At 44.6% G+C, this 24,028-nt stretch overlaps 1 protein-coding gene and 1 long non-coding RNA gene across 2 annotated transcripts in view; one reads left to right on the top strand and one right to left on the bottom strand.

Moving 5' to 3' along the window:
- FRAS1 (Fraser extracellular matrix complex subunit 1) overlaps positions 1-24,028 on the bottom strand; it is a 161,520-nt gene that overhangs the window by 25,761 nt on the left and 111,731 nt on the right. Inside the window, exons 30-46 of the mRNA XM_083833103.1 lie at positions 20,986-21,164; positions 17,993-18,109; positions 14,275-14,389; positions 13,619-13,756; positions 12,819-12,851; positions 11,941-12,072; positions 11,127-11,252; positions 10,066-10,313; positions 8,590-8,738; positions 8,011-8,173; positions 7,101-7,236; positions 6,071-6,261; positions 5,498-5,651; positions 4,844-5,107; positions 3,834-4,022; positions 3,392-3,511; positions 2,768-2,947 (exon numbers count right to left, since the gene is read on the bottom strand). Of these exons, the coding sequence (XP_083689229.1) occupies positions 2,768-2,947; positions 3,392-3,511; positions 3,834-4,022; positions 4,844-5,107; positions 5,498-5,651; positions 6,071-6,261; positions 7,101-7,236; positions 8,011-8,173; positions 8,590-8,738; positions 10,066-10,313; positions 11,127-11,252; positions 11,941-12,072; positions 12,819-12,851; positions 13,619-13,756; positions 14,275-14,389; positions 17,993-18,109; positions 20,986-21,164 (2,634 nt within the window). The remainder of the gene's footprint in view (positions 1-2,767; positions 2,948-3,391; positions 3,512-3,833; positions 4,023-4,843; positions 5,108-5,497; positions 5,652-6,070; positions 6,262-7,100; positions 7,237-8,010; positions 8,174-8,589; positions 8,739-10,065; positions 10,314-11,126; positions 11,253-11,940; positions 12,073-12,818; positions 12,852-13,618; positions 13,757-14,274; positions 14,390-17,992; positions 18,110-20,985; positions 21,165-24,028) is intronic.
- On the top strand, positions 8-22,279 carry LOC310898340. The gene is made up of 3 exons (XR_014583206.1): positions 8-1,249; positions 16,116-16,308; positions 17,812-22,279. It is a non-coding gene; the product is annotated as an uncharacterized lncRNA (long non-coding RNA).

Raw genomic sequence — 24,028 nt, 5'->3', positions numbered from 1 at the left:
AGAAAAAAAGAACAATAGGGGAAAATGGGCTATAGAAAGAGGAAAAATACAGGGATCTGGACATCTGTAGCCATAAGCACTCAGTCTTGGCTTGTTGCACTTTAATTCAGGCTGTACCATGAATCTCCACTGAGCCACGGACTTAGCTAGCACGGAGCCTCCTACACACTCTGCACAACTGCTAAATGAACGTAGTGGCACCCCTTCTGCAAACTTCTTCACAGGCCTAAAATTATACCATGGCACCTCACACTGCCAGCACACCCCATTTGGGATGGGCTGCTTGGCTCACAGCAAGAGAAAAGCCATTACAAAAATAGTAGATGGTATCTTTTTTTTTTTTTTTTTTTTTTTACTTTTTCACTGCCACGCACGACTGATCTAACCACAGCGTCACTGACCATGGGCAAGATTCCCAACCTCACAGCAGCTTTCTAAAATACCTTCAAACTCTCTGCTCTTTTCCCCTTCTCATACCTCAGCATTTAGAACAGACTAAGCCCAAATTTCAGCACTGATTTATACGAAGATCTTTGCAGGTCCTTACGTGTGACACACAGTGTGGTGTAATTGCCTAATGTAACTAGGAAAATAAAAGTAACATTCACATTTTAAAGAAAATGTACAGCACTGAAGAGGCTTTCAGGGTAGGGCGTAGCTGCATTACCTGAGCGTTCCCTAGGCCTCCAACCTCAGATGCTGTCGCACTGGGGGAACCTGGTGTGCTGGCTCTAAGGAACAGTACGGAGCGTAGAGTGGAGTGGAGACACCACAGCTAGGCTCTGTGATGAGATGGGGACTCGACTGTTCTTGTACACACCGAGACCGATAAGCCGCACGTTTTGCTACCCTGAGCCAACGATCTGTCATGGTTTGACAAATGCTGTACTCTAGTAAACTTTTGCTCATTATAATGCCATTATAAAACCAAAACACACCTCCATCCCAAAAGCTACCCGCCTCCAAGGTGCAACCACCCTTCACTGAGCACGCGCTCTGAATTTCTCGGAGCCTATTCCTTTAAACGGAGACGGGAAAACTTTTCACCAATCAGAACTAAGATATGCTTGACTAGAGTCACTCAAGCTCCACCTAAAAGATAGAAAATAATATAAATTGGCCTAAGAGAGAGGGGAAGATACCGTCGTCGGGGAAGATACCATCATCAGGAAAGACACCATACCTCCTGACTCCTGGCATCAGTCGACGGGCTGAGCCTCTCTTTCCCCCCCCATTGGGACGTCTTTGGGTGAGATTTGAACACTTGGTTACACCGGGTGTCTCCGCGGAAACTTAGAAATCTCTATAGAGTCTTTGTGCCTTTTAACGTGTTAATTTCCAGGCTGTGCACCTGTGTATTTCATTCATGCTAGCTTGCTTTGGCAGACAGTAAATTATCGCTGGCAATCCGAAGAACCTGTGTACCTGTTGCTGTAATAAATTGCACCTAACTGCATTGCTCCGAGCCGTGATAGTTCTCACAGAACGTGACTAGAGTAAGGGCGTGATACGTTGTTGGTGAATCTGTGATCGTGATAGTTCAGTACCCTGAATCCGACCGGACCTGTAACAGCTAATCAGCTACACCCCTTAACCCCTTAACACAGCAAGGCACCCAATAAGCATTTTTAAAAAAGCAGCCAAGCCTTTAACTCTCATTGCTATATTTGTCAAGTTTCACTGTTCTTAACAACAACAAAAACCCTGAAAAAAGGTTTTCAACTAGTTTATCATTTATTAAATGGCTACTGACAACTATTGACCACAACACCAAAGACACTGTACCTGGTATAAATAAATGACCCAAGAATGAATGATTAACCAAGGTTTCCTCTGAACTCATTAGCTTTCAAGTTTTGTGTCCTCTTTTGAGGACTCCTGTCCTCCCTCCTTAGGTTTAGGCTATTTAAATCATGAAAGCAACTATTTCACCATGTGTGACCCTGCATGTTTCTTAGTCCACCACGGACCCCAAAAAGCACAGAAACCAGAACTGTCACATCTTAAGTAACAGAGGAATAAAATCCCTAATCCACCTCTTTCAGATTTCAGAAGTACAAGACACAGTGTTTAGTTTGCAGCTCAAACAAAAACATTGCAAGTTTTTAATTTTCTCACAGCAGGGGGTTTGCTTATTTATAACTTCATTCATTATTCCTGCCCTCTCAACTTGTTTGCCAGAGCACATCTTATGTTGTGAGATGATGAAGCAAACCATAGACTAAAACTTAGCTTTACAGGGACTGACTGCATCCTGAAAACACAGAAGATATTTGCACTTTAATGTCCCATCAAGGGGAAATCTAATTCTAAGAAGACTTGTATCTTAGGTGAGCATAATCTAAATAAGAGGAGCGTATTACATGACAGTATAGATTTAGACCAACTCAGAAGGGAGGAGTACGACACTCATACTGTTAGTGGATAATGGGGCATTCAAGGCAACTCTAAAATTCAGATCACGTTTGCATGGAATTCTTGTTCTGAGTTTCACAGGATTGACCAAAAACCTCCTGAACTGCCAGACTTCATTATCTAGCATATCCATCACACCACCACATATCTTCATTCTGTAATAACTCACTGGTTAGTCTCCTTCCTTTCTGCAAAGCCCAGCTGCGACATGAGGCTGGAATTTATGGATCAAGGGACATAGTGGCCAAGAGGGGGACTAAAAGTAACTGTTTACCAGGGAGGGTGGCTCAAAAGCCCTGCTGGAGCTTTGCTGTTAGGAGCACCCAGCCAAGCAAAATGCCCTCCTGCTAACCTGGGGAGGCCACGTGCTCCAGGTGCCCCAGCTGCGGCTGCTTGGTGAGCTTGTACTGGAGCTGGGCGGGTTCGCTGTCCTGGTCGGTGGCAGAGAGCTGCAGGGTTGTGATCTTCTTCGCTGAGTTCTCATCCAAAACCAGCCCTTTGTTAGCAGTGATGGAAGGGGGGAATCTGTCCTCTGAAAGGGTTAAATGCAAAACAGACTGAGTTAGGAGGTGGTCCCTGTCCTTCCCTTCGTGTTATTCCCACTGGGTATTTGTGCTCAAGCAAAAGACAACAGGCACACAAACGCCCTCCTCTGAAGGGAACCCTCCCAGACTGGGAATTCCAAAATGAGTATGCTGGGTCTTGTGATCAATGGAGGGGGCAAAAATGTCTTAAGACAATCTAGACAGTATGGGGTAATTTTTGTCTTTTTCAGCAAGTTTGTCAGAAGCTAGAGAGCTAATCTTTACATCCTCAAACTCTCCCCATACCCCAAGCTTCAAAGGCCTTTGAATTAACAGAGAATAAATACCGCATCTCAAGAATTACATCTTGACTTGCTGTACATGTAGGATGGAAATCTATGAAGGCCTGAGCTTTGCAGCAATGATAACATAACTTCAGCACTATAATTTACCTAAAATACGAATATAAAAAAACTGGTCCATCAATTTGTTGCCATCTGCATCGATCACATCAAAGGTGAAGGCAAAATTTCCACCAGGGTCTCCCTTCTTGTGACTGTACACCACTTGCCCTGGAGAGGGGGACAGGAGAAAAGAGGTGGTTTATTACAGGCAACTTCATTTAATTCCTAGTTTGGAACCAGGCTGGCACTATAAGTGAAGAGACTTGCAACTCCTGGACTTGGGTTTCATTACTTCTTCCCTTTTATTTTTTCTGTCCTGCTCAGAGAGCCTTTTTAACACTTGCTTAGTGATGTGTTTCTCCTCTATCATAACAACCTTATCTTCTTACTTCTTTCCCTCTCCCTTCCCTGCTTCAAATCATCCTTCCCCTCTCAAAAAGATATGGCCACATTTTACTTGCCATGATTATCTGAAGTCAGGCATTCTCACCTTTATTTATATCAGCCTGGGTGAAACTTCTGACAGGTCCTTTGACAGAGATCTGGACTGGATTATCAATATTAGTCAGCTGCAGACGGCCAACGCTGGGGTCCTTCTTCATGACAAATCTGATCATCGTGTCATCTGGATAAATAGCCGCTGCTTTCAAGTGCTGAGCTGTGAGGTGTGCTGCAGAGCCTGGGCCAGAGAAAGAGAAAGCTAACAAACAGCTTCAGCCAACCCAGCCAAGTGACTTGTCTAGACTGGACTAGATAGCCTATAAATAGTAGGTGAGGTCCTATTTTACAGAACCAAGGAAGCTGTACTTCTAGGGGGGGAAAGGAAAACTCCACCACAAGTAAAACAAGTGGAGGGCTCATCTAGGAGGACGTGGCTTGTCCAGAGCCTCCATCGGGATGCTCAGTGTGGCACAGCAGCATTCAAGGCATCTGCTTTGCTCGTGCCTCCACTGCCTGCACACTAGGCATGCAGGGCTAAAAACTGTGTGGGCATTTTACAGGCATGGAAGAGTCGTTTTCAACCTCGCATACTTCTTCTTAACAGCCCTGCACAGAGCCATTACAGCTTACCTAGAGCTGTCACATTTTCAGAAATGTGAAATAAAGTTGAGTGCAGGGCAAGTTTCTGAAAGGTGAGCAGGCTCAGACAGCAGCTGTCTGTCAGGACTGCGGTTAGGTGCTCTAACACATGTCCCTTCCCAACTAACAGACAGAAAGCCCTGGACTGTACATTTGTTTTGGGGAGGCAGTGCTTAACTACAGCATCCCCTCCTATAATAACATGAAAATATCTCTGCCTGTGATTATTTTTCCCCTGCCCCCTTCCCTTGTAACAGACCATTGATCCTACGAGGAGAAGATCATTTTAAAAAGACCTTCCCAGTCAAATCAGAGGTAAAAGCACACACCTACACCTTGTAATTACACTCAGTGGGAGATGACAAGTGTCTCCCAGGGGGCTGCCTAAACAAGCAATACCATTCTCCCCCCTCCCCATACCAGCAGGGAGCTGCAGGACCCTGTTGACAGCCAGTGTGGGCAGCGGCTGCTTTGGCAGCTCCATGGAGAACTGCAGCCTCCCCGTCTGCGTGTAGAGACCATCCGTGATGGAGAAGCCAAACTCGTCTGTCTGTGCTGCTGCACCGCTCTGAGTATAAACGATCAGCTCATCCAGAATGTCCTGGTAGGTGAAGGACGAGCCCAGAGACAGCACATGTCCATGCTCTGGGGGCTCTGCAGCAGTCTCCCTCCTGCGGAGATGACCTGACAAACGACAGATGCATGAAAATCATGGAAGTGGATGTGGCCTTGCAGGAAGAACTGAGGAAGTTTTCTGCTTGTTGCCAAAACTGCTAAGAATTTGGCTACATACGTGAGATCTGAAAAATGGCACACAGGCCCCACTAGTTTAGGAAACAAGGTAACACAAAAGGGAACTTCCCAAGGAAATGGGTGCAGTCCCCCTTTTCCCTCTCAAATAGGAAAAACCCTCAAAGAACAGGTCTGCCCTGAAGCACAATTGCTGCTCTGAACATGGACTAAACGTGCCTTATACAAACATGCCAGGCTTCTGTCTCACATCAGGGGTATTAGACACACACACAGACGCACAGACAGACGTTCCTGCTCCAACCCCACCTTGTCGGGACTTACCATGTTCAGGACTTTTGGTAACCACGATGACAAGCTCACTGCTCTGGGTGTCCAAGTCCTGCAGGTTGAGGGAGGCGTTGGTAACAACCACACTCGAGCTCTCGTGCACTCTGACAGGCTCCAGCACCATCTTCGGGGGCTCATCGTTCTGCCGCTGCACAGATCCCAAGGGGACACAGTCAGAAAAGGGAAATGGCCAAGGGGAAATGACTGCTGCCTACCTGAATGAAATACAAACTCCCAAATGACAGTACTGCTGCTGGTACCAATGCATGGACTACGTCAGTCTCTCCATATCTCTCCAGCACTGTGGAGGCTTCTAACAGAGAGGAGAAAACTGAGAAATAAGCCCTGGGGAAGAGGCTGCAATGCACAACTACTCTCTGGTGTGACAGGGAAATTATGGGCCTGTACTAGGGGAAGGAAACAGATAGGAGGAAGGAAACTCTCTTTAATCCACTTCCCATGCGTTACAAAGGTGTGAGGAAAGCTCGCAATTCGAGGGAGCTGCACTTTAAGAGCCAAGTGTCTGTGTCAAGAGAGGGTTCTGACGGCCAGAGAGCACAGGCGCACCTGGATGGTGATGTTAATGCTGTGCACTTCAGACTGGCTGAAGCCATCGCTCACGTAGAAGCTGAAAGCATCGCTTGTCGGCTCGATGCTTTCATGGACGCTCTGGAAGTAGTAAATGCTGCTCTCTAGAACGTCTTGAATGGAAAAGGACGCGTCTGTGGTCACAGCACCCTGCGGTCCAAAACTCTCACCTGCACAACAGAATGCCTCTGGTGAAAGAATGTTCAGCTCACTGATAAACTAAAAATAAAAGCAGCAGCATTAAGAGAGGAATGGCACACCGAAGTATGTAGAAGGATGTTCACTCCTATAACATGGTTTTCACTCAACTTATGACCTTTGTAGCAGCAGTAGGTCCATCTGCTGCATTAGAGCAGACATTAGGAAAGCTGCAGTTCTACACACAGTGCCAGCAAGCCCACGTCCCAGAATTGCTTATGACATTCTTCAGTGATGAGAAAATGGCTGGTGTGCCTACTGGCCTCAACACAATCACTACACCAAACTGCACCTTGCAAAACTAAAACTAAAACCCAAGAAAATCACCCAGCTGTGGCCTGTTCGAGGAGAGAGGCTCACCATTACCCAAATGGCACAAACCGGAGTGCACTCCTAGGGCACGATTAGGAGGGGTGATGTGTAATGGTTAGGAGCCCATGCACTCCAGAAGGAAGGCAGTAACAGTTGTAACAAGCTGCCCCACTGGCCAAGCCATGGTGATATTTTACAAAGGGAAGTTTGATTTAACTGAAATTATACATGTCATTGCTGTTAGCACCACTGATAGGATTAAGCAGACAAGCCTCCTGGATGAAAATCTCTGGACAGTCCAGCACAGATCCCATAGTAATACAAAGACAAAATTGAGTGTTACCAGCCATGCTGTGCCACAGCTCTCCCACCCTTAAATCTCACTGTGACATTTAGAGGAATTCAGCGAAGTTTGTTCTGTATAACAAACACAGCCAGAATAAAGGATGATGAAAATATAATGCACAGTCTTGAAAAGGCTCTCAATGCCCCCGTTTACCTGTCTTAGTGTTTTCAATGTAGCCATACATGGGCAGAGTGATAACCGTGACCCTCAGGTCTTCCTTGGCAGCAGTATCATAATCAGCAGCTAAGTGGTGATGAGCCAGCAGCGGGACCCTGCCTCCCTCATCCACCTGGAAAACAAAAAGATACAACAGAACTATAGCCAATGCACACAGCACCACAGGAATCATTACTGAACAAGCCTGCAGCATCACTCCATGGAGGAGGCTTCCCTGGTCCTCACAGTGCTCTCATTTCTCTGAAGTCTTGTCCCATCCTCCCCCAAATCTGTTAAGTATGAAATCTGCTGGGAGGCAAGGTGGGATGCGAAGAACAAAGCCTGCCTGGCCCTAAAGAGGAGCCTGTGAGTGCTTTATCAGGGGAAGAAGAGAACTAGCAGAGTCATGCTGACCTCTTGGAAGGCAAAATCTGCTTTTCTTGTTGAGGGGAACCTTTTGAAGGCAAGGGAGGTTGAATGCAAAGCTGAAAAAGAGGGAAATGACTTCAAAAGGCTTTGATAAGGAGTCTGAAATGTTTTGCATCAGTCCAAAGCACCAGATGCTTTCAGACTCATCTTCTGCTCATCTTTTAAATACAAGCTGGTGAAAGAAGGGGCCAAATATTAAACAGGAGTAAGTCAGACTTGTTCCACTGACATCAGTGGAACACCCTTGGGAGAAGCTAGCTCCTGACTAGAACGGATGTGAGCAGGTGAGGTTCAGGGATGCAGCAGTACTGTCAGTCCCCTCTGGCCTCCAAGTAATTTATTGACTCTTAGCACTCAAAAGACTGTGTATTAACACCATGTTCCTACAGTGATTTGCCTTCAGTCCAGGAGAACTGTTCAATTCCCCCCACAGAAGACATTCCTGTCACTGTTTCCAGTATCCTGGGTGGCCACTTACAGTGATATGGTCAGCAAAGGCAATGAGCGATGGCACCGTCTGGGCAGAGGTGATAGTGATGGTAAACATCTGCCTGTCAAGCCGGTTATTGTCAGCGTCAGAAACAGTGAAGTGGAAAGTGTCCGTAACTGGCTGATTGCTGGTCTCAAATACGGTGGAGTAACTGTAAGTCAAAGCACAATCTGTGTCAGGGAGTCTTGCTGACAGCCAGGTAAAAACGCCAAATCCCTGCCTTTAGAAATGAATTCAAAAAGAAGTGGTATTCCAGTTCCCAACTCCGTTCATTCCCTGAGCACTTTGAAACCACTGTTTTTCATGTTGCCTACCCTAATTATCACCATGACATTGCAGACAAAAAAAATTCCTAATTTGAAGGTACACCAACTACTGGCATTTCGGACATGCATAAATACCTAACTGTGCACTGGAAAAGCTCTCATTTGGAGTCTCACAGGACACAATAGCCAAGAAGAAAAATCTTTGACATATTTTACTAGCATAACATAGCCCTGAGTTCCCTGTGGAAAGCCCACTGAGCTTTTAACTGGCGTGGCTTGAAGGACAATAGCTATTTGATACCTGATCCTCTGGTTGTTGATGTCTTCCATGGTGAAATTATAAACCTTAGAAAGCTCTTCATCATGAGAGCCAGACGCCTGTAAGAGGGTGCCATATGTGGGCAGAGATATTAACTGGATTCTTATCGCTGAGTCAGGAGAATTGCTGTCCTGAAGATGAAGGAAAAATAACAAAACCAACACAGAACAGGATTAGCTTTTGTTTCCCTCCGCTAAAAACAGAAAGAAAATGGTTTTTAGGAAAATATATCAAGCAGTTTCCCAGAGATAAGCCCGGTATTTTTATTTTCAAATTACCCTCCTAGTGGACTGGACCCTTTATGTAATATGTTTTTCCTGACTCCAGAAAAAGTGAGCCAGAATTTATCTGATACGTGGCAGAGGGGGTAACTGTTGCCCATCAATGCTTCAGACAGAGACACAGCTAAATTCAGTTCTTAGTAAAACAAAGGTTAACGTGAAGCGATGCTGCAAAGGCCAATTTCGTATTAAACTAAAAGCTATTCTTGGCTCTTTTTAACTACACAGAGTATAACCATCTTTGTGATCTCATGGCTCAGATGTCATCTTTCTTATCAAAGTTTTTCGTGGTTGCCTGAAAGATAAGACCCAAGGCAGAAATCGTTTTCTCAGTATACAGATCAGGAATGAAATCCTCTTTCTTGTGACTGTTCTCTTCCGCAGATTAAACCTGAACAGCTCCCTTGTCAGCCTTCTGCCTACTAAGGAGAACAGGACAGACCCATGACTTATACCCAGACACATCCTTTGGAAGAAAAGCATTCATTTGCCTTCTTATCCTACCTGACTCCCTGCAGATCCCTAACCATCTCTCTGACAGCCACTACACGAGGTCTCTTCAGCTTCACACGTGCACTGTCATCTCTCCAGCCTCCTCCATAAGGAGAGCACATCTGCATACCCCAAATCCACTGCTGGTGTCTCTGCAGCTGTATCAGCCACAAGCAGAACACCTTTCCCTGAACTGTACCAGCAGGATGACTCTCATACAACACACAAACGCTGACTCAAACTCCAAGCTAACAAGGAGCACAGCATCTTGGGTTGCTCAAAAAAAAAAAAAAAACCAACCCTCAAGCGTGTGCAGAAAAAGAAGCAGGCAATTTCTGAAGGGGGTGAGCGGGCAGAAATTTTCAAGGGATTATCAACTAGCAAATCCATGTGTGTTGTTAGCAAGTCTGTTTGATACAAAAATCTGGGATTAACTCAGTTTTCATGTTAGCATGGCAGTTCACCTCTGTTCCAGTCAAACAGGGATAGCCTTAAAACCCTGATGGAAGAAAGAGTCTATTATCCCCGTTTTGGCAGCCATAGTCAGGAGACAGTCAAAAACTTGAGCTCTTTGCCAAGAATCCACACTAAGGGCAGGGAGGTGTGGGTGGCAAGGGGTCTGTGGGGGGATTAGGAATGGGATGCTGCCAGCATTCACTGGGTTTAGAAATAGATGACAGCTTACAACATAAGCAAGGTGCAATCGAGAGAGAGTCACAGAGCTTTTGCTAGCCACGGTGATTGCCAACAAGCAGCCCGGGGCCAGCTGTGGGCCGTTGTTATCCGGCAGGGACACTTCCACCCGCAGCACGGTGGTCACTGTGGTGACACCATCGGTGACAGAGATTTCCATGCTGTCCTCTGCTGCCGACGAACCATCGTGCACGTACTGCAGAGCATTTCGAGTGACGTCCTCGTAGGTGAAGGTGTCGCCTTCCCAAAAAGAAATGCACGAGTCAGAAAGACCGTTCAGAGCACCAATCCAATTCAAATGGCATAATGCCCCAGTTTTGCAAAAGACTTAATCACATGCTTACCTGGCATTTAATGCCAAACTTACTGAGCCGTGAGTTATGGAGACATTTATTAAGGACTTAGTATGTATGTAGGGCAGAGCAAAAGCTGTAACCTTAACTGTTTTCCAGACACTGTCACTCTTTGGGACTCTTCCAGTGACAGTTCTCTGGAAGTGCACAGATCCTCCTTTCTTCCCAGCTGCTTTGTAAGCTCATGCCTGTCATAACTAGATAAGGCTTCCCTCTCTACATCTCTGTTTGCACTCCTTTCTTAATGACAACATTTGTTCATCTGATCACACACTGGAAAACTGCTGCCACCAAAATCAACAGTAAAACTCCACAGAAGTATTTGACTGCTTGATCAGCACAGCTTTGCCTGGACTTCAGTAGAAAAGTTTACTGAGTACTATTTCAGATATAATTTGGCACCTAAACCAAAACATCCCTTTTGCTTAGCAGCTGGTTACTTTTACCACAACGCAGTAACTGCCCACCAGCCCGCACATACTTGGTACAAGAAATGCACCGACTCAGCCAGGAACTAAACAACAAACAGGAAAACATCCTTCACGCACTCTCTCCCGCAGTCCCACTCTTCCAGGCAAAGAACTGACATATTGAATTCTGTCAGAGGCATCCATCTCCTCCTGCCCAACTAAACCAGCCGCGTGGACAGGCCCATGCTCACCTCCTCCCCTGCACTGAGGAAGATTTCTGCTCAACTCACCTGCTCCCATGTGCTCCTGCACACCTGCGCCCTGCTTGAGCACAATGCCATGATGGGGAGGCTTCACAAGCTCAAAGAAGAGCCCCTCAGGAGCTGTATCTGTGTCGCTCACAGCCAACTGGATCCCTGTGCCAGGGAAAGAGAACACAGGCTTCGGCACCCTCAGATACTGCACTGGGAATATCCCTTAAGTTTGGTGATCAGTTTTTGTGAATGGAGCCAAAAAGCTTTAATTTAATCAGTACCTGGAAAGTCAAGTAATTCTGGAGCATCCGTAGCCCAAGGGCTTGCTGCCTTCATGGAAAAAACTAGTTCCCTGACAATGCTTAGATCTGATTTATCAAAGAACTTACTGCACACCTGAGTCACAGTATTGCCAGCATGACAGCTATACAAACCCTCAGTTTATGAGATGTGCATGTATTCATATAGAAGGGGGCTATCTGTAAAAGTCTCAGAAAACCCCCTGACACCACAAGAAAGTGGCTTATGCCAAACAAATCAGTGCAACAGCACTTAAGAGGGGAAAAGTAAAGAAGCAGTATATCCCTTATCATGCTCTCCAAGACTCAGCCACTGAACGGACACACCACATACCAAGGAGCACTGCCTCATGCTCAGACACTTGTCTGAGGCACCACTGCACAGTTTTCTCAGTGGCTCCTGTTACACCTGCACTAGCACAGCTCCTTGGCTGAATGGACAGAGCTGCATGAGACCAAAACTCTCCCTTGCTCCATCCATGTGGCCTCCTGGAAGTAAATACCGTGCCTCAGGCAGAGCTCTGCCACCTCACCCTTTCCACCCTACTCACCGATGGTGGCCTTGCCCCCCTGGCTGACCTCCAGGAACGGAGCTGTGATCTGGAAGACTGGAGGCTGCTGCTCCGCAGAGACCAAATGAATGACAAACACTATCTCCGGGGTCGTGTGTTCTCCATCAGACACTAGGCACAGACAGAAACCACGCCCGAGTGTAGGGATGTTCTTTCAGGGACTCACATTGGAAATTGACTGTTCTCTACAAATCACCACCCCGCATTACTGACTTTCTTCCCACCCTGTCAATTTACACCTTCATCTATGGACATAAAACATAATGCACACATACCCAGAAGTATGTATTTATCTTTGTCCCTAACTAATCTTAGTATGACAAACATAACTTGAATAAGTCTGTACGTGTGTGCCTATGTACATACTATGTTCCACATATCTATCGGGTGCACTCGTAAGTCAGAACATGCACTTCTCTTTGCTAGTGGATCACTTTGCATACCTGTGCTAAGTAGTACATGGAAAGGGGAATATGTATTAAGTAAGCAAGCAGCTTATTAGTAGCAATTTAATTGTGGAAAAGTTTCCATGGTATATTAAAAAAAAAAAAATCAGAGTAAACCACTGATGCCCTTGTTCACATTGGAGGAAAAGCAGGAATGAATGAGGCTTTTAGGACACATTTGAGGCAACTACTGAAAAAGATTTGTCTACTGAACTGCATCTTGGCTTCTATAAAACACTTTGGGACATAGATGAATGAGTATTCTCCAGGCACATGCACTTCCAGAAATTCCTACGGACTGCCCATAGATGTGCCTACAGAAGAGGAAAGGCCAAGGAGTAACAGGCAACGTGAAGGGCACAAGGAGGAAAACTGCTCTGGAAAGCAGGAAAGAGCCAAAGGTTTGCATACCTGTGAATCGGAAGTTCACTGACTCTGGAAGACCTGACGGGATAAATATAAGCACACAGTAATTATGGCTAGAACATACTGATGTGAATTTAGACAGCTTTTGGAGAAAGCAAGTGCTGTTGTTCAACCAGACATCTTTCCTTACCAAGGAAAGCACTCTTTTCCACTGCCTTCTCTCCAGGTAATGAGAGAACACGTGTTGCCCTCCTTCAGTCTGTGAAAAACCACCTTGGTGCCAGTGGAGGGCATGGTGATGCATCGAATTGCATCACACAATCCTAGGTATCAACTGGTCAAACATGCTTGAGGTTTGTCACATTGTTTGCCCCTCTGTCTCCTGCTCCAGGTTGTTATCCCTCTGATGGCAGAAATCTAATATCCTGGCTAAATTGATTCAGTTCACACTCATCATTTCTTGTCTCAGTCTCAAGGACTAAACACGCACTGCAGCACAGATCTCAAGCACAGGAGGAGCAGTAATTCCTAACCACAAAGCACTGGATAAGCAGTTTGACCAGTGCAGCATCGTGTTAGTGTCAACAGTGCTAAATGCTGTAGTGAACATGGCCATATTCCAATAATTCACTGCATGTTGCTATACTGAACAAGAAGGAAAATCATATTGAGGTCACAAGAATTGGGTGAACTTTTGGAATGTTCCCACAAAGCAGATTCCCATATACTTTATATCGTTCATACCACAAGCCCTAGTGAGTATGGAAATAACCACAAAGTCATTCCAGGACTGGAGGAGGACCAGCAGCCTGACTTGGTGCTGCAAAGAACGTTCAAATCCTTACCTGCAAATGAGAACGCAATGATCTCTCTCAAGTGCGGAGCTGCAGTCGGTGGACGATAAGCAATCTTGCCATGGTTTATATCTGCCTGAGTGAAATACCTGACTGGGGAGAGAGGCCTGTCTCTGTGCTCCACAATACCTAGAGAAACAGAGAGCTCAGTATTAATAGAAGGAATCAATTTTAATTTTAAAACCAGATACCAAAGGACGTGGCTAATTTTTTTCTCCCTGATACTTCTTTTTACATCTTCAGTTGTTGCTGAATGAGTCAGATGGCTGTGACTGCACCAAGTACGGGTTCTACCAATACAGGACATGAGAAATTAAAATAGATTCCTCACTTAGCCATTTCTTCAAATACCTCTCACTAGTGAGTCTAGAAGTAGAAAGCCATGGCGTGCAACATTCAGTATATTCCAGACAATAGTAAGAAAAATGTCTCTGTGCTGCAGCTTACTCCTAAACAAGCTGGAGAAACTGGGTTAAGAAACAAGGTGTTTGAAAGCTAATGAAGGAGGCCAAACAGCTTAGCAGATGCCTCCACAGAATGATACTCTAGGAAAAACAAACAAACAAACAAAAAAAAATTAGATGTGCTGAGAAAGTATAACAATTAATTCAGCAGCAAGCTGCCATGTTCTGAACAGCTACACTTGCCTTGTCCAGGAAGGAGAGGGACAGTCACGTTGAACAGGATTTTTTCACTGGGAATCTCTGGGTCTACGAAGGAGAGGTGATGGGGCTCAATCACTGTCACACGGTCCTCCAGCACCTCGATAAACACATTAGACCAAGAGCATCAATGCCAGAGACATGAGAAGACTCAGCAAGATAAGTCTCGCTGCATCAAGTGAGAATTTGCTTTGCTATACTTCAATGTAAGACAGTCTTTGAATGTAAAGGTGTGGTTCTTAGACCTAAAACTGACAAGGAACAGATGGGCTGAACCTTTAACAAGTTTTCCAAACTCCTGCAGAATAGGAACTAATTGGGATGAGATTACAGAGGACAATAAAGCTTAATAACGAGTAAAATTTGCTTTTAGGAACCATCTAAACTCACTTTCAGCTCATCTATAAGCCAAACTGAATGTGCAATGCAGAACCTGAGTAGAGTACCATCATGCTCAACAGAAGACAACACTATACAGGCTCACCTCTGTTAAGTTCTTTCTGGAGAATTAGAAAGGGTCTATAACCTTTTGAAAAAAAAGGAGACAAACACCTCCTTCTTCCTGTACCTCTAAGCTTACCCTCACACTTTCAGGCTGTCTGGCAAACTGGCAGTGTTATTAGTGCACTCCATACCCCGCAGATGCACAACCTCCACAGTTGAAGGAGTTTCATTATTCTGCCTACAGCAACTAAGAACAGACGAAGAAAAATCTGTTTTAATCAAAAACTCCCTGGCCAAGGATATAACTCATTTCCTAGCTAGTTTTCTGGTATAGTCTGAGGTAGCTGGACTGGATTCGCTTTTTTAAAAAGTCCTGAAAGCGTCTTGGCCTTCTCCACAGGAATACAGAGGAACCAAAGCTTTCCCTTTCTTTTTAAATCTGCCTAAAAATGTCCTGATCCTTCCATTATAAGGTTATCATTAGTCAATGGTGGGCAATTTGTTACAAGAATTACGTTGCTGCATGAACAGACTTAAGTGGACATTGGCAATTTACTTGCATGTATTCACGAACCTTCATCCTGCGGAATTAACAGCTACGAGAAGTCACGGAATTAAACAGTTCAGCTGAGTATGAAAAATATCCTAATCAATAACAAAATACGAGGAGTACAAGCTAAATTAGGGATAAGGGCAATTAATTCATCTGCGTCAGAGCACAAGACGATCAGGTTCAGGAGCAAATGACAGGTTTCCACCCACCACATCAGGCGCAGCCCACTGAATCCTGATGTCTTCATGCCTGTATGGCCACACTGTCAAACCTGCGTCCCATTCTGCTGCTCCTGAGGCCCGGTCTGGACACCAGAGGAAGGTAAGGTTCCCTGGCCACAGCTCAGTGCATCACAATTGGCACCAAACCCCCAGTTCATCTCTCTTCAGTATCATCATGCAAACGCATCAGAAAAGAAACTACGGCCTATGAATGACTGTCGTGAAGCAGCAAATAAAACCACGACAACCCTTCTTAGGTGTGCAAGAGTCACATATCTTACTGGAGTCAAAAGCCACCAAGTGTACTGGTGATACCAGCACCACTATATACAGCCTCTGTACAAAAAAGGCTTAAAATTAATGGTGGTGTCCCTTTCATGCAGCCGCCTTGGGAAGAGAAGGGAGGAGAACTTTTTCATATGCTTACAAAGTTGTCTCCTTCACAAAGCCAATCTCTTTGCATTCAGCAAGTGCAAAAGCTCAGGCTCCTGCCCTCAGTTGTATCAGTATGGGGAAACAGGTAACTTGAAGGCAGGAAAAACAGCACAGGTGTCTGCCCTGATTAACCACCAAAGCCTCACCAAACTTTCTCTGACCTTTCTTGGTAGGACACTCAAAGACAGCGTTTACAGGTGTGGAAAGACTGCACATTTTGTGCTTTCTCTTCAGCTGAGAGGACAGTCTCATTCTGAAGGAGTCTGAAGATGGATGAGCAGAACTCAATCACACTGACGCAAGGAAAAGATTTAACGTTATGGTTGCCTCACAGCTGCCTCCAAGGCCTATTTGTCTCTCCCAGAGGTAGGACCTGCAGGCTGTGAGGCGCCCCTCACTAAAACGTATTTTACGGCGCTATTGAATTTTGTGGTGTCTAATTAGCTATAAAATCCAGCACTACATGGCTTAGTCAGACACCTCTGCCATCAATTTTGTCAATAATGGCAACAACAAAAAGTCAAGAGAAGAAAGATACATTGCTGGCTATTGCTCCAAGTAGCAGCCTGAGCATGTTTTATTACTGCCTGTGAAAGGTCACCACTATTTTAAATCCCGACAAGGCCCTTGTGTCAGGACTTTTCACTAAACTTTCTCACACTGCTTCCTTCAGTCTTTTCTGGCCCCATGCCTGGCAGGCTGTCCTGGCTTTGAGGTCCTTTGCGTCCCCTTAGGAGGCTGCTCCTGGGGACCCGTTGTCCCTGGGACGCCTGCCACATCTGCCCTCCTGCATCTCACAGGCCTCGCAGCGTGCTTTTGTCTGCCAGGGAGCGCCAATGGGCACAGGCTTTCTACTTGACAGTGCTGAGCATACTGCTGGCACCTCGCATGCTCTAAATAAATCAACAGGAATGAGCAGTGCCAAAGATGACTGCACGCTACAGTCAAGCCTGTAGCCCCAGCTCTCTCAGCACGCAGCTCCTGCCTGAAGGGTTGGCCACAGCTCCACACACATTTCCTGCAAGTGCTTCTCTCTGCTTTCTCATCACAGCCTCCTCCGCCTCACTGCCATTGCCTCAGGATGGATTATGATCCTGGGCACCCACAGAGAGCCCCACAGACCACAGCAAGGCTAGGTGGCTGAGGTGATGTCTGAACCAAACTCCTTGCCTCAGATCCTGGCTCTCCGAGCTTCCCGATGACAAAGGTGCAGAGCCCTGTAGTTCTCCTCCAGCCCATGCACTCAGGATCCCTCCATATAGGATCCAAGAGGTGACAGAAGACAGCAGGAGAAAGAATGGGGAAAGCTGGATTTCACCCACATATGATGAGGACGCACGGACAAGGCACACACCAAAATTGGAGGGCTCACAAAACCAACTTTAAACTTTGAGGTCATCTTTTAAATTAACACAATCAGGGATGTAACTATGTTAGAGAGACCACTGTTATCAAAATGGCTGTTCCCAGAATCGATGCTGCAAGAAAAAATAGTTCAGTTTGTAACCTGTGTTCCTGGCGTTACAATGATTGATGAAAACCTTCTGATGTGAGTGGGCTACTGTTCCAATAAATAAAGTTTGCACTGGAATTACTGGCAAGATGTCTCCCTAATCCACAGTTTTTCTCTCTTGCCATTCCTAATGGCTTCTCAGAAATCCGTATTTTGAAATTGCTAGGAATTCCATAAAAAATGTTTAAAGATTTTATCTTTTCCCAATCCCTTCCACTCTGTATATTCAGCACTTCTGAGTTTTTTACCTTTTAATGTTTTTTATTTCTTGGTGTTTGTTTTTTTTTTCAACCACTTTCTCTTCCAGCCTATCTAGCTTTTTTAATTTATTTTTTTTATTATTATTTCTACTCTAGTTATCTATCTGGTGCATACACCCTGTTCCTTGGATTCAATCTTCAAACCAAGCACAATTGCACAGACTACTGCAAGCAGAGAAATCAACATTCGGTGGTTACTCCTCGATGTGAGGCTTTGGTCACTGAGCATTGCAGCAAGGAACACTGAAACCAGCAGTCAGTGATGTTTCACACTTACAGCCATGTGCAAAGAGGAGCCAAGGGAAAGCTGAGGAGCTCTGGGTGTCTGCGGGAGAACAGCAACATTGAAGACATGGCTTTCCAAGCTGGCTTGTGGACTGGCAGAGCTGGACACCTGAGAATAGAAGATCACATGAATAGAAACCTGGCAGAGGACATCACTGCATTTCAAGACCAGTTTCATACTTTTCCTCTTCTCCTAGCCTGTGAAGGCAAAGACACGCACCGTTCCAGCAGACACCAACCCAATGCACACGTGGATGCTAACTGCTGGGCACTGAGGCCTTCAAACAGTAACCAGTTCCTCCATAATTGCCTGTACAGTCCATAAGTGGTTCACTTCTTTATTAACAATATGAAGGATGTCTGTCTGACAGTTCTCTACCCTCATCTATTTGTTCCGACCTCTGCCAGTCGCTGCCTCAGTTTTACTTCAACTGTCTGTATACTTCAGTGGAACTCTTCATCACAAGAACAGAAAAGATTATCTGTTTTTAAACCTTCTTCTCACCCTTAAAATGACAGCCCATTATGCTGATGAGGTGAAAACAACTGGTTTTCTAACAATGGCAGCGACTCCCCATGATCCCAACATCTCCCAAGACAGGATGTGCTTCTGTTTCAGAGAAACCCCATAAAGGTTTCCCATATGGCACTCCAGCAGCAAAACTAAGTCAACTGTATCTAAATTATAGTAGCAAACTCATATTAATGATATATAAAGCAAGTACTATTCCACTGGCAAAAATTCAAAGGACCAAAACCATTCCATAGAGATATGCCTCCAAGTGTTCACAGCAATCCTGGGAGGCAAGCCCCCACAGAAATACAGCCTCCTTCTTCGTCAGACTTGGTTACAGCTTCATCTGTCAGCAGAGATGAAAGTCCACACCTGACTTCAACAGGGAGATCCCTCTGTCAGCCAGAACGGACTTCAGCACACAATTTCAAGAAAATGCATTAAAAACGCTCTGCTGAACAGAATGGAATTATTTTAGCCATTTGCTGGACCGCTTCAGAGTTCCTGTCATCTGAACAGTGATTGTCAAAGTACTGATGGAAAACAACTTGTCAGCTTTTTCTGACGCGCCCCAAGCCACAGTTCAAGGCTCAGACAGATGTGTTATGGTCTCCTGATGTCACCCGGCTAATCACAGCTTCCTTTCTCAGCAGGGCTCTCCGTACAATTATCGCTACCTACTAAAACCAAACATTTAACTCATGCAAAATGCATACTCTATAAGAGGAACATGGCAATTAAGCTAAAGATTAGCTTGTTCAACATCAACACTCACAACTTCCTCATTATCACTTATGTTAATTACTTTAGAAATTACCTTAATTGCCCCTCCGGTGCTACAGTAACAGCTTCTGAGTTTTAAACCAGATGTAGCAAACACTGCATGCAAGTGTTCGTGTTGCCTTAGCATTATGGGATGCTGTTAAACCTTCCACTCAAACAGCAAGGACCTGTCTGAGGGATTTTATGGCCATTAAACCTGTGGGGAGGTGGGATTTATTTTAGTGCTACATCTGCTGGAGAATACTTGTACCTTTTTGTCTGCCTGCAAGAAGAACTACTCTACACCAAAACTTTAATTATTAGCTGAGAGACTGCAGAAATCAACAGGGCTATTTGGTTTTGGAGCTTGCAAAACAAACAACTTAAAAAAAGGCACTTAGAATACTTTCCACTTGGAGTAAATGTTACAGGTTTTAGGAAAGGGAGATGTATTTGCTATGTAGTACCAAGGGGTGAAACCTACTGTCTGAAATGGGACATCAAAACTGCCAGGATATGAGCTGCAGTAACACACACTGCCTTTTCACTCAGGTCTGGATTTGCAGGGATGCCCTAGGAAAGCGTGAGCCAGAGGACTTCAAGGATCTCCTTGCGCAGATTTGCTACCCAGCTGGAGGATCCCTAGGACAGCCATACACATAGCCACCTGGACCCACATCCTGGCTTTTCCCTCGTCTCCTGGGATAAGCCTTATCTCAAAGAAAGCTGGGGGAAAGGGGACAGCAGATGACAAGTTATGGGAGTTATCTTGTTACCTGTTCTGTTACCTCTTCTAATGATTGGCAGGCAAAAAACATTTCCTGTTCCCATTTCTTCCCCAAAAGATGATTCCTCTCACACCAACCCCAAGCACATCAATAGAGCGTCCCCAAGGGTCAATCCTACCCTACAGGCATAGGGCCACTGGAGAAGTGATCAACGTCACAGAAACTATCAGTCTCTGGTTACACTGTCCCTCTGACAGGCTGCTACAAGCCTGCAGGTTTCCTCTCATGGTAATTAGAAGTGCACACCTGCTTGCCCATTCCCTCTGGGGACTCCTGCTCTGAGATCACCTTCCTGCCGACAAAAGCTAGTAGGTGCTAGGATAACAACACTCCTTTTCTACAAAACCCTTTTCTTCCTGAAATAGGACTATTCTATGGGAAGTCAGACCAGCTATTAGTTTAATACGTCAAATGTTAGACGCTATTTGAAAGACAGTTTTCTCCAGATTTGCAATATGGCCTGTGACTTGACATCTGGAAGGTTAACGCCAGCGCATGAGGCTCAACACTGTGGGTAGCTGGCTGGCTCCACTGCTACAGATCAAATGTGGTGATTCACACACAGTGAAAGCTTTCTTGGACACGAATGACAGTCTCCCAGGAATACAAAAAAGGAGTGCATCCACCCTGACAGATCAACACGTGGGCATTCATTTACAGACAAACAACGTGCAACTATATACACATAAGTCTGCGTGTAAATATGTATATATGTTATAATTATATATAACTGGTCTGTGTGTAAATATGTATATATATATATTTACATGCGTCTTTGCGTGTGTGTTTGTTTATACATGTACATGTATATATAAAAACCTTGTGTCAAAAGATAGAGGGAACGATAGACTAAATAATCTCACAGAAAAATGCCTGCAGAACCGCTCTGTGATCTCCTGGGAATATGAAGGGGAGGAGTACCTGGAACTGGAAGGAGTCACTCTCTACTTGGGTTCCAGAGTGCCTGTACCACACAATGCCTTCGTTGATGTCCTGCTGGGTAAAAGAAGTTGTAGGAGAAGCTGCTCTTCCATCAGGCAAAAGCTGCCAGGAGTCTGCTGGGCCATCTGCTGGCATTGGGACCAGAAGCACCACTTCACCTGGGGAAAGCAAGGATGAACAGCCAGGGCACAACTTGTGAGAAAACAAAGAAAAGATATTGCCTTTTCAACAACTAATGAGCATCCAAAGACAAATGTCCACCAACTCTACATCTTTTTCCACCTAGTGAGACAAGCAGATTCAGCAGTAGAGCTCCTATACACCACCAAAGAACCTCGCAACACCCCAGTGACACAGGGAAATTTTATTTCCTGTGTGCCAAGGCAAAGGGCAGATCAAACAGCTTGTACAAGGACACAGAAGAAATACTTGGCCAAGCAAAAAACAGGATCTTGACTTCAAACGCCCAAAATGTATTTCTGCCCACTGACCAGCACACTGAAATTGTGCTGAAACCTTGAAATTTGCCCGTCTGATAAACTGAGCAGAAAAGCAGGCACAAAGGACGTGCCTCACTTTCTGCAGCTCCTGTGAAAGGACAAGAGAGAAGTGAGACACAATCAGGCTTAAAAGCACTGCAGCAGACTATCCATCTTCCCCTCAAGGATACAACTTAACTATCAGAATACAGCACACTAATTTTTCAAGGTCAGCTATTTTCTAGCTCTTCTGGGCACTTATTACACCAAGAAGTATCCTCAACCGATTTCTCTGAACAGAAATCTTTAATTGAAGAAGAGCTCTTGAACAGACAGAGTAAAAAATCCTCTGTATCATAGGTTGTACAGAAAGTCTGTATGCCCTGGCTCGTAGCTCCTACTCCAAAGGGTATATAGCTTCTGTATCTGTAACATTCAGCTTATTTCTGGTTTTTGTACTGAGAAACAGGCTCTCAGCTGGACTGAAACGTCACTGGCTCCACTGCAGATGTGAGAGAGAAGAGCAGGATGGGAGCACGTCCCACTGTTTTTCAGCTTTCCTCATGTATGCCTGCAAGGTCTGAATTTAGATGTCACTAGTGATATTCAACAGACTTTGTTCTAAAACCATTATTTCGACACGATTAATCAAAGAGCCACGCGCTACCCACCAAGAGAAGGGTATCAAAACCTTGGTTATCGGTTTCCCTGAGACACACAAAATGTGAACATTCTTCCATCCACATACACAAAGGAAATAAAAACCTGACAAAGAACTATATTATCAAAATAAATGGCATATATTTTTTTACTATTTTACAATGTAATTTAATTGCTTGGGAGTTAACACAATCTGTGAAAAAAGTTATGTTTCCCCAGTCTTTCCTACTCTTGGCTATATATAATTTAGCTGCTCTCCACGTAACTCGTTAGTTGTATATTGTGCTTTTTTTACCCATCTTTGAACGTACCCCTCATGGCTACCAATTCAGAAGCCATATTTATTATAACTCACTCCAGCTCTCCCTACAGCATTAATCATTCTGTTATGCAAAATATCCATCAGAAGCTCTCGCAGTTCATTTCCCCAAACCACCCTCCAACAGTGTAGTAAAAAGATAATTCAAACTGAAATATCACATTTCCGTTTTATAACCCAACTCTCTGTTAATATTCCCTTATCAGTGAAATCCACTGCCCTAATTACATTCCCAGTCTGATGCTTTTGCTCACGGGAGTTTCCCACCTGAATCTTTTGTGTGATTTATAAAGATGCTGATCACATACCCAAAGGAGTTAGGACCTGCAAGTTGTTTGCCCCTCCCAAAGGAAGAGAAGACACAACGAGAACATACAGCAGCTTTAAGCAAGATGCACGCCTGCATGTCTTATAAATTAGCATTTCACTCACTCAGGAAGAACAACTCTGTGATGTTTACCTAGTTACATAGTCTGTGATCATCATTTCATTTCAAATTTATTTTAAACAGAAAAGCACCCGCTGATATGTTACACACATGAACGTACAGCTTGTGTACACTCAGGCAGTTTCTTGAAATCCACTGAGACAGCTGCATTCCCAGGGCTGCCTAGAGACTTCAGGTACTGAGATCTCTTTCTTTTAGAAGTGAGTGGACAAATACCATTTTTCACTGGCTTTAGAAATTTCATCCTCTACGAATGTATGCCACACGGAGCAGCTTAGGGTATTACAATGCCTACCCATAGAAATAAGTAGTTTTCAAGTCACAGAGCTATGCTGAGGCATCCTGCGGGCTGGGAGAAGAGCCAGGGAGGACACCGGTTCTATTTCTATGGACAAAATGATGTTCAGCATAAAGAGATCCTTAGAAAGATCAACTGTGCTCTGGCAACCAACTGAACAGTAACAAATCAACCCCTGCAGATGGAGGAGGTCTGGAGAGGGATCTTCCTTCCCTAATCACATCCCTTCTGTTGGGTTTCTGGGTCTTGAAATAAAGGGCAGGAAGCATTCTTTGTACATGCACTTGTGCTACAGAAATGTGGGAGCTAATTCCGAAGTGGTTTTATTTCCTACCTAAAAGCGCGTGATGCATTTCCTACAGGTATGAATACCTTTTCCATTAGTCAAATACTAAGATCAGCAGATAGGTCCTCCTTAATTAAGGACCCATTTTCAACATTTCTCTGTCTTATTTTTTTCCTCCCTTTCTGTGAAATAGCATTTTAGATAAAACTTTGAAGATCGTTGATTCCTACTGCATATTCCTCACTCGAAGCTACAAACCCATTTGTGTTATTGCAATTAATTACAGCAGAGATAATTATGGTGATACAAATACAGGGTTATAAATTTTGGTTAGGGTTAGGCAGCAGGAGACAAACTCCTCAGGGAAAAAATCTAGTTTTCATGTAAATGCTTATTAAAAATGAGAAGATAGCTCTCCATCTGCAGAAAATGAAAGAGGGAATACAAATTAATTACTTCTCTACTAAATTGCAAAAATAACATAATCTATGTCTCTGTCAGGTACCAGCAGCTGTTATGGAAACCAGTCTAT

The sequence above is a fragment of the Anser anser genome, assembly GCF_964211835.1.
Source record: "Anser anser genome assembly, chromosome: 4".
NCBI lineage: Eukaryota > Metazoa > Chordata > Aves > Anseriformes > Anatidae > Anser > Anser anser.
The sequence above is the reverse complement of the archived record's forward strand: the minus strand, read 5'-3'. Positions and strand labels throughout refer to the sequence as shown.